Source organism: Drosophila subobscura, chromosome dot, assembly GCF_008121235.1.
Source record: "Drosophila subobscura isolate 14011-0131.10 chromosome dot, UCBerk_Dsub_1.0, whole genome shotgun sequence".
NCBI classification, from domain to species: Eukaryota; Metazoa; Arthropoda; class Insecta; order Diptera; family Drosophilidae; genus Drosophila; species Drosophila subobscura.
Window position 1 is genome coordinate 197445 of NC_048535.1, and position 10288 is coordinate 207732.

The 10288-nt window shown below is 35.8% G+C and overlaps 1 protein-coding gene across 4 annotated transcripts; it reads left to right on the forward strand.

Annotated features, from left to right (window-relative positions):
* The first annotated feature begins 1426 nt into the window (after positions 1-1426).
* LOC117902912 (calsyntenin-1) lies at positions 1427-9392 on the forward strand. Of its 4 annotated transcripts, XM_034814474.1 has the most exons (12): positions 1427-1637; positions 2162-2329; positions 3026-3168; positions 3223-3723; positions 3794-3901; positions 4030-5073; positions 5137-5191; positions 6176-6730; positions 6795-6878; positions 6958-7088; positions 8673-8796; positions 8850-9392. In XM_034814474.1, exons 2-12 carry the CDS (start codon positions 2203-2205, stop codon positions 8921-8923), a joined length of 2946 nt encoding a protein of 981 aa, XP_034670365.1. In that variant the 5' UTR covers positions 1427-1637; positions 2162-2202; the 3' UTR covers positions 8924-9392. The 4 variants fall into 4 exon arrangements, with proteins under 4 accessions (XP_034670365.1, XP_034670362.1, XP_034670363.1 ...); XM_034814471.1 differs by having other exon boundaries at positions 1428-1637; positions 4030-5191; XM_034814472.1 differs by having other exon boundaries at positions 1428-1633; positions 4030-5191.
* Positions 9393-10288: the final 896 nt, after the last annotated feature.

Consider the following 10288-nt stretch of genomic DNA (forward strand, 5'->3'; position numbering starts at 1 on the left):
CTGGATCTCAGAGACTATCTTTCCCCCGAATTTTTCCTCCAGATGGCTGTATGCTCACACTGTTACAAGTGTATTTCAAATTTTCACACCTTCTGCAATTGCAAATGGCAACAAACACACAAACAAAGCAATTCTGTAGGAAATACCTATATCTATAAGATCCCCGAATTGGGAGTAAATTGTATCATTATTACAGACAGAATGAATAAATTATTTAGAGTGGCTACCCATACCCCCATACCCAACACTGGGTTAGTCGGTACTTGCGGGAAAGAAACAGGAAGAGTCGTTTTTCTATAGATGTGAGTTTTAAAAAGTATATTCATATGTGTGGAAACACGTATAACAATATCCTTTTCACATTCTGCAGTCGGAAAATATTACTCAAAGGGCATCAGTTTTCTTTGAAACTTGCCAATATACATATGTCTGAGAAGAACTTCTGCAGCCCGAAACCTAATAAAACTTTAAAATGTCTTGCCAACATGAAGCTACTGGCGTTCGAATAAACTAAACTAATTATTAATGCTAATAAATTTAATATATTCTCATTCTGTTATAATAATTTTCTTTTAATTTTCCTTTTCTATATGAGTAATGCCTTGCGTGCAGTTGCCAGAAAGCAGTTTGTGCTCGGCAAGATTTTTTATCGGTTCAATACGAATAGCATACCTGATTTTTCTAGCGGATTTTTTTTGGATCTGAAGCCTAGTAGTCAGACGCGCAAAATATTCTTGCGACAGAATCAGCGATGATTTTCCCATACAAAAAATGAAAATTTAGAAGCAATCATTTTTGCCGTTGAGTACTCAGATCAGCACAAAATAAACCAGAAAACTAGCGGAAGATATAATTGGTTTATCTTTGGTCGGCAGAATCAAGACACGAGGAAGGAAGCAATCAAACAAGCGCTAGAGGGCTAGAAAAGAGCGTTAAATGAATACGATTTAAAACTTATTAATGCAGTCGAACGAAAACGGATCATTTGGATATTATAATTTAGTAATCTTATACTTGGCACTCATTTTATTAATTTATAAGGAGATAAAAAACATGTTATTTGCATTTATGTATCGCCGTAATATCTTATCCAATAATCCGGTGCTTTCTCCATGCATTGTTGTCCTCCAAGCTCTAAATCCACCCTGAGTAACACACTCCTGCCTGCTTCCGTACAAAATGTGTTTGAGTTTTTAACGGATTTCATATTGTAAACAAACACAAAACAGTGTTCACATTTTATGTCATTTTCTGTCGCATGAAAACTTAGCGCATCTGAGTAATGGGCCTTAAAGCCCCATTAGTGGTGGAATATTTAAATTTGTTCCCTCGTTCCGAGGAAATACCGTCAGTTGCTCTTACAGTATTAATCGGTTTGTTTTTTCGGATCTGAGTACTCGATTCCAAAAAAGGCAGCCAGCATATCATCCCTAATTTTGTCGACAAAATATTACTTTAAGGCTTAATTTAAAATGTCGGATAAACATTACCAGGATAGAGTGTGAAAAAGACGTAATTATAATTGCAGTTGCACATCTATAACCAGCATTCTCTTACTTTCAAGATATACTCAAAGAAAAGTAATCGACAACGTTGAACTATTAATATTGATTTTTCAACTTTTTTGTGTGTGGTGAGTTGGATTTTGTCTGATATGTACGAACAGAACAACTTATTTTGAATGCTGAAGTTAAAATATCAACAACAGAATACGATGTAAAGTAATTTGTTATAATAGAACAATCAGCTTTTAATTTATTTAAACTTTGCTGTATTTTTATCGAAATAAATACTTAAAAAATGTGTATCTCATGAATAGACAACATACTGACATAACATAAAGATATAAATACATGTTTTTGCTGTGATTGAATTGATGTGTTCACATATATATGTATGTATGTATGTTCATGTACATACATATATAATTATGTATATGAAAACATAAATATGTACATGTATTTGCATGATATGACATGTATGTACATGCAATCATTTGCACCTGAGCACTTGTGCATGTACATATATGTATATATACATAGATACATACATACATACATATAAAGTAATGTGCAAATAACCGTTCTGTGTTATGTGACATAGTCTATTATATGAATATTGTATCCTGTTAACACAAGAATTTTGTTATTTACTGTTTCAGAAAAAGTTTATTTGATAGGATATCTATAAAACTCTTTAGCCATGCCTTTACACAAAGCATTTGAATGCATCTACATAGGAGTAATGCTATGTGCAGTACTTGCTTCTTTCGTTGCCACGGGGCTTGTGACTTCAAATGAAAACGAGGATGAATATCTAACACAACGAGGTCTGTATAATATACCATGCTTAATAATATGTAAATAGTAACTATATATATATATATGTACATATTCTATACTATACACGAAGAGTTAAGGGGGACGTTTTTTGGACAAAGCAATGTCGAAGGAAAATCATAACGCACAGAAGGAAAAGATTCTGACCCTATAAAGTATATGTACATACATGTAAATATATTCTTGATCAGCATCAATAGCCGAGTCTATGTCTGTCTTTCCGTTCTTCTGTCTTGTTTTTCGCCGAGTACTCGGAGACTATTTGAGCTACAGTAACCAAGTTTTTGCATCCAGACTGCTGTGATATTGGTTGCTCTACCTCTTACAGTCTCTGATAACTGGGCGGCAAACCAGACGGAAAGACAGACAGGGCTATATCGACTATTGATGCTGATCAATAATATATATATTTTATTATAGGGTTACTTCTCTGCGTTACGCACCTAAATTCAACAAATGAAAACCTCCGGTCCAGTTATACTTACCTAGCGGCATGCGAGAGGGGAGGGGCGCTGCGTTTCTGCCTGGGATCCGGCTTAGTGTCGCATGGGCCACTTGATTGTATGGTCTTTGCATGTGATCGTCCAAATTTGTATATCTCAAATGTCATTCAATCTAAGCCATATGAAGATATGTGTACATACAATAAATATACATATAACAATATATTTGTCTGGCTATTTCAGAAAATATTCTTGAAAAGTCCTATCATGGACTTATTCGGGAAAATGAAACTCTTGTAGAGATAACACCGTTAATTAAAGTCGATGAAGAAAAAATTTGTAACTTTCGAATTCTTAAAAAGCCATATCATGAGATTCCATTCGAGGTGAGTTTAATGTGATTTAACACATACCAACCTGACTGTTAACTTTATTTTCAGATTCAATTAGTCAATAATTTGGGAATTTTAAAAGCACGTCGTACACTAAATTGCGAGAAACGGAAAAGTTATCACTTTGAAATCATAGCTATATATTGCGACGGAACGCCATCGAATACAGCTAATGTTCATATAACTGTTATCGATATTAATGAGTATGCTCCTACATTTCTAGAGCAATCATATGTAACAGAAGTAGATGAGGGGCGACTGTACAATGAAATCATACGCGTCGAAGCTTCCGATAAGGACTGCACCCCTCTTTTTGGAGATGTCTGCAAATATGAAATACTTAACAACGATGAGCCTTTTGCTATTGATAATGAAGGCTCAGTAAAAAATACTGAACCCCTTTCTCATAAAGCTTCCCATAACCACATTCTTTCTGTAGTTGCCTTTGATTGCGCGATGAAAGAATCAGCGGCTATCATGGTCAGTATAAAAGTGCGTCGTGTGTGTGATGCAAAATTTATTGGTATACCAGAGCGTATTGATTACACCGTAAGTTCATATATAATATTTTGTCCAGAACGTAAATTTATTTTATTATTAAACTCTTTTTCATTACTAGTCCGGCAGCACTGAGAGCCTACAATTATTCCCTAATACCCGCCTTGATTTGTGTGACATTTCGTGCAACAATGAAGACCTAAGCATACACGCATCTATAGCACTTAAGGTTCGTTTATTTAAAATGGTTCGCATTTGTTATAATTACATACAAATTAAATCAAGTACTCTTACTCGTTTTTCGTCCAGAGTGCATTTTATACCTCTGTTTAAAACTTATTTTTGTTCTTTATGTAGACGAAGCACATATCATTTGGGTGCGATCGTGATATATCCAACTGCACCTCAAGCCTAACCATGAAAGATCTTTTACCCCAAGATGCAGAGTGGACAAAGGATTTAAACTACGATGAAGGTGCAGAACCCATCTATCATTTTGATGGCTCTGCTGGAGTGGTTGTTCCTGATGCAATTGTGGATCATTACGATTTCTCAATGCGTTCGTTTAGCATTCTTACGATTTTTAGACACAGCAGTCAAAGTTCAACTAACAAACATGTTAAGGAACACATTTTGTGCAATGCTGATGACCACAAAATGAATCGGCACCATATGGCACTTTTTGTTCGCAATTGTCGGCTGATCCTTCTTCTCCGAAAGAACTTTAATGAAGGAGATCTTAACATATTCAGTCCGGCCGAGTGGCGTTGGAAAATTCCTCAGGTCTGTGACAACGAATGGCATCACTATGTACTCAATATTGAACAGTTCGGCAAGGTTGAGCTTTTTATTGATGGTATACGATTCGAAAGTTCCATTGAGGATAGTCACAGTAATCCGGAGGTAATTGACGATTGGCCGCTGCACGCTGCCCATGGAGTAAACACAACTTTAGCCGTCGGGGCTTGCTATCAAAGTTCGGAAAATCGTTTAAAACATGGCTTTAATGGAGATATTTCAGAGGTGAAAATTGCTCTTTATGGTATTCTTACTACGGAAGACATTAAGTGTGGAACAAACTGTGCGGAGCATCTCATGTCGCCTAATGATTTATTAGTTGGTCAGAATAAGATTTCGGAATCGGACTTTCAAATACAGGCCAATGAAGAAATGAACGAAATCTATATTGAAGCACAGACTAAGCACAACATTGAGCAGCTGATGCGTAAAATTCAGTACATCAATATCAAACAAAATCCAACTATAGGACGGCGTAATATAGAAGTTCGAACATCGCTTATGTGTAATAATCATAGCTCAATTCGTTTGCCGACAATAGAAACTTATATCATGGTTAACGAGCCTATAGGCCAAGTTGGCATAAATGTCGGATCGACATCAGTCAATGATAAAATGGATACGCGTTCAAAAAACAAAGTTAAAAAGATGAAATCGCTCTTCCAGAAGGATGGACTAGATCAAGATGTTCTAATGGAAACCAGGAAAATCACAATTACTGGTATGTACAATTCTTATGAAATATTTACTTTGTACAATACTGATATGTATCTCTCAACTGACCGCAAGGTCATGACCGAAGATATATATATATATACATATATGATGTGAATTGCTGTCTGTCTGTCTGTCCGTCCGTCCTTGTGGATGAGCGCCTGGATATCAGAGACTATAAACGCTACAGAAACCAAATTTAGCATTAAGACTACTATGATATCACGCTGTTTAAAGGGTATTTCAAAATTTCGCTCGCCATATCTACCAGATCCCCGAATAAAGATCAGATTGGATCATTATTATAGCCAGAATTACGAAATTAATTTCCTTACATATGCTTACATATGTACATATGTATGTATGTATATACTGACAGAGTACCGGGTACCGTTCATTCTGTTGAAGTAGCCATACTGATAAAACTACTTGAAAAAATCGACCTTTTTTTCCTGAAGGAACCAAACCAACTGGTTCATTTTTGAATGAAGTATGGTTTTATGGCAGAACTTTTTCTTGAAGAAATACAAAAAAACTGGTACTACTGGGGTAGGGTTTTGTTTTTCATACAAAACATTGCCATTCTAAAAAGCTAATTGATGCATTCCCGTCTGGGAAATATTAAGCTTTCAAATGCAAAAATTAAGATTTTTTCAACAAAAATTTGAGTTTAAAAACTTAGGATAAGTCGAAAAAAGTATATCCTGTGTTTCTTAAATGTTCTTTTGAAATAATTCTGCAAAAAAATATAAATTCAGACTATTTCTAAACCTAAGCATATTTTTAAAAAAAAAGTTGGCTTGGATCCTTGAAGGAAAATCGGATAGTGTAATTAAGAGCCATATTGGCCTATTGGTGGCCCCTTGAGGGCTGCCCAGACTAACCTAACCTAAGTAACTTTGTACATAATTTAGGGCAAAAGATAACATGCACAGCTACGTAGAAATGATCGGCAAAAAAGCAATTTACATATATATTTTATCCTTTTCAGGGACGTCTAATAAGTTGGTATCGTATCAGGAAATAAAGTTGGGAGTTCACATTTTGGATAAAATTCACATTGCCACATCAATTAAGAATAGTAAACAAATTACTGCAAAAGAGTATTTGGATTCGTGCAGCGTGGTTGTTTTCCCCTCTTTAAATCCAGATCATGAAGAAATTCAAATAGATGGGGACGAATCTTTGTCATCAACAATGGATATAAAAACCAACATAAATAAGGATGGAGTCGAAATGATGGGAATGGACAGCATTCATAATTATCTGAATGTTTTGCGTTCCCTTATATACAGTAACAAAAAGCCGGCTTATTATCTTAATCGGGTGTTTAAGCTTTCTTGTGGCCAGCTTAGCTCTCAGTTTAAAAGTGCGGAATACACCCTTACGCTGACTGTCCTTCATCCAAAACAGTCGTTATCCAAGACTACAAATGCACCACAGCCAGCGTCCTTGTCGCAAGTAAATAATGCTGGAAATCCCAACACTGCAGCAGCTTACCTCCTGAATGGCGGTGTGACAAGAGAAGACGTCAATCAGGCATCTGGTAGGAATTAGAATTTCTCACAAATGGTGATACAAAAAATGAGTCTACCGTCTTCCTGTTCCAGATATTAAGGTCTTCTCATATTCACTTTTACACACCAACGATATACAGGAGCCGAAATCACATATACACTCTATTGTTCACAAAGGTTTGTCAATTTCGAACTATAACCACAAAAAAAATTCTAATTTATAATGTGTGTACTAATACGATATTTTTTGTTTTAGTTGAAGGCTCTCATCCAACAATGCTGATAATTCTTATTTGTGTTTTTCTGGTTATCTTACTTTGTGGAGTTTCCATTGCTCGGATCAAAAATAACCATAAATATACCGATCGACATCAGCCATGCCCAAAGGTTTGAATATGTTTAACCTTTTATCATATTAAAAACGAGGAGGGACTTCTTACGCGTCACAACTTTTATACCCGGCACTCAGTACTACATCTGCACCTTAGCGGTTATTTGTAAAATTTTACATTTTTCCTTCATCTGTCATCTACATCAACAACACTACTCACGCCAACACGCTCCTTTAGCTCGCCACCCTCCCCTAGAGCCACACACTGCAGAGTCAGGGCAGAGACGCGGCAGAGTCAGAGGCAGAGACGTGTCAGAGGCAGAGACGTGTCAGAGGCAGAGGCCACAAACTGCGCGAAGCAGAGTGTGAATGAGAGAATGTGTAAAAAACAAATATAAGCTGCGGGACGGGGTGGGTTTGGCCACTGCAAATTAATTTCTTCATTGTGGCTATAATAATGATCCAATCGGATCCGAATTTGGTGATCTGATAGATATCATTCAGACATCATTTGGGAGGTTTTCGCCCTTTTGCAGGGGCGGGGCTCATATTTGAAATACACTTGTAACAGTGTGAGCATACAGAAGTCTCGATGCAAAATTTGGTGGCTCTAGCTTTTATGGTCTCTGAGATCCAGGCGCTCAACAAGACGGACGGACGGACGGACGGACGGACGGACGGACGGACGGACTGACGGACAGACGGACGGACAGACAGACATGGCTCAATCGACTCGGCTATTGATGCTGATCAAGAACATATATACTTTATATGTGCGTTACATACATTCACTTTGTGCACAAATACATCCCTATGGAAAGGCGTTTTAAGTTTTCTTTTATCTTTTAAATTGTGGCTGTGGGAGATTTTGGCCATTTATGGCGTTGGAAGGGGGAGTGGATCATTTTTGAAATACACTTGTAACTGTGTGAGTCTGGATGAAAAACTTGGTTGCCCTATATCTTCGGGTCTCTGAGTACTAGGCGCTTATAAGGACGGACAGACGGACGGAAAGACAGACATGGCTCTATCGACTCGGCTATTGATGCTGATCAAGAATATATGTAAATACTTTATGGGGTCGGGGTCTTCGAGTACCGGGTATAAAAATTACCGACAGCGTCAGCAAATACATACAGCATTTACATAAAATGGTGAATAAACCGAGATTTTCTACTCATTTTACGGGATGAATATCTTTGTTCTTGCGTTTGAGAACCGCAAGGTCTCGTTCGATTTCTCAATATTAAAATATTTATGCACCGCGGTCACTTTTCCGATTTTATATACTGCTTGGCGAAACCCAATCGTAGCTGTTCCCTTCAACAGTCACGATAAAGGTGCAATCTTAAGCAATCCACACTCCGCTGTCTAAACTCTTAATGGCTACAGAAAAATGTATTTTTCGGAGAGTTAATAAAAGTTCCACATCTGTGTTATCAAAAGTTAAAGAGGAGGGGGAGAGACGCCTCGTTAGTGTCACAACTTTTATGCCCGGTACATTCATATTCAACCGGGTATTAGAAAAAAAGAATTCAGACAGAGAATTGTAAAGAATGAATTTTGATTGTGTTATTGCAATCAAATTATTAAGGGAAATAGTTTTCATGGGATACCTTTTTTCATACATTTTGTTTTAGATCGCTGATGACGGCTTGATCTGGGATGACTCTGCATTGACTATAACCATAAATCCAATGCAAACAGACGCTGTTTCTGAAGATAGCTCTGACTCAGAGAACTCTGATTCTGAAGACGACGAAGGTAAATTATTTTTTACAGATATAGTGCACACTTCTTACCCCACTGTTTTTTAGCCTTGAAAGATGGATTCGCTCACATCAATCAACTGGAATGGGACAACACCAATATATTTTCAACAGCTAATTAAATGATGTTTCGAACGATGGAATTTAAAATGTATAAATGTGCTTTTAAAATCTTAAATACAGAATTAACAAATATCTAACAGCTTCTTTAGTTTATACTATGTGAATTCACATACGCGTACATACAAACATACATTTGTATATGTATTTTCATAAGCAAACAATCGAATATTGTTTGTGCTAAAAATGTATGCATGTATGTATGTATAGAAACTAAGTCAATGGATATCGATGTGTGCAAGAAGCGAGTACATTATATTTATGTTGGCGGAAATACAAATTATTAATAAGGAATAGTACAATTATAAATGTAACCAGCATTGCTAGAGCCATACTAAAGGCATCGGCCATAAATATATGCAAACCATAAAACTATACCATTTAAATAAGACCTAAATGCTTGATTTGTATACCCTTGATTGTATACCCAAAAGGATGTAACATTAATAAACAAGCCTTAATAAACCGTAACCACATTCGGTCTCGAATGCATAGAAGGAGGTTTCTCCGTCCCCATAATTTAAGGTTCATGAGCTACAATTTTATTATGAAATGCTGCGATGGAAATCAAAGGCCAAATCACTAGACTCATTATTTTATGACAACCGCTGCAACTTGCTGTTAAAGTTATCATTATAAATCTCAAAAAAAAAAAAAAAAATAGATTAGGAAACTTATCGATAAATACGAAACTTAATTAAATTTTCCTACCATAGACATACATTGAAATTAGTATATATAATATTGTATTTAGCCGGACATTTTAAACATCATATTTTTACAAAAAGCATTTATTTATTATTTATTGTCATTCAATCAAAACTTATTTTGTGTAACATTGCCATTAATTTTTTGTAAATTGTTATTCGTTAAATAAACATTTATTTTAAGGTTGGTTTATAAATATTTTGCTGTAGTGTTATGATGGAGTGGAGTTGTAATGTGAAGTTTATTAAATTTAAAGGGTAACGAAAACATTGGAGTGCCAGCGAACATATTAGAAAAATATGGTTGGAAATATAATTAATTTTAACTTCACCATGTTTTACAAACCGCAGATTTAATTAGAGTATATTTACTTTCGATTATCATCAATGAAGCCATTGAAGCCAGGAACTGTACAGCTCGGAAATGTTTTTTTCTTTTTATTACCTGTTAAAACATTAAACATATAATCCAATTAGAAAAGTTTAATTAAAAAGTATAGATCATGTGTTTAATGTTGCTTTCATCAGAATTTTCACACACGATCATTCATAGCACTATTCGAAATTTGAAATACACATGCTTATTCCAGTATTGAGGCAGATTGAGAGCTTAATATTCGTCCATGCAAATTAGATATGCATCTGCATTGTATCTCAGCT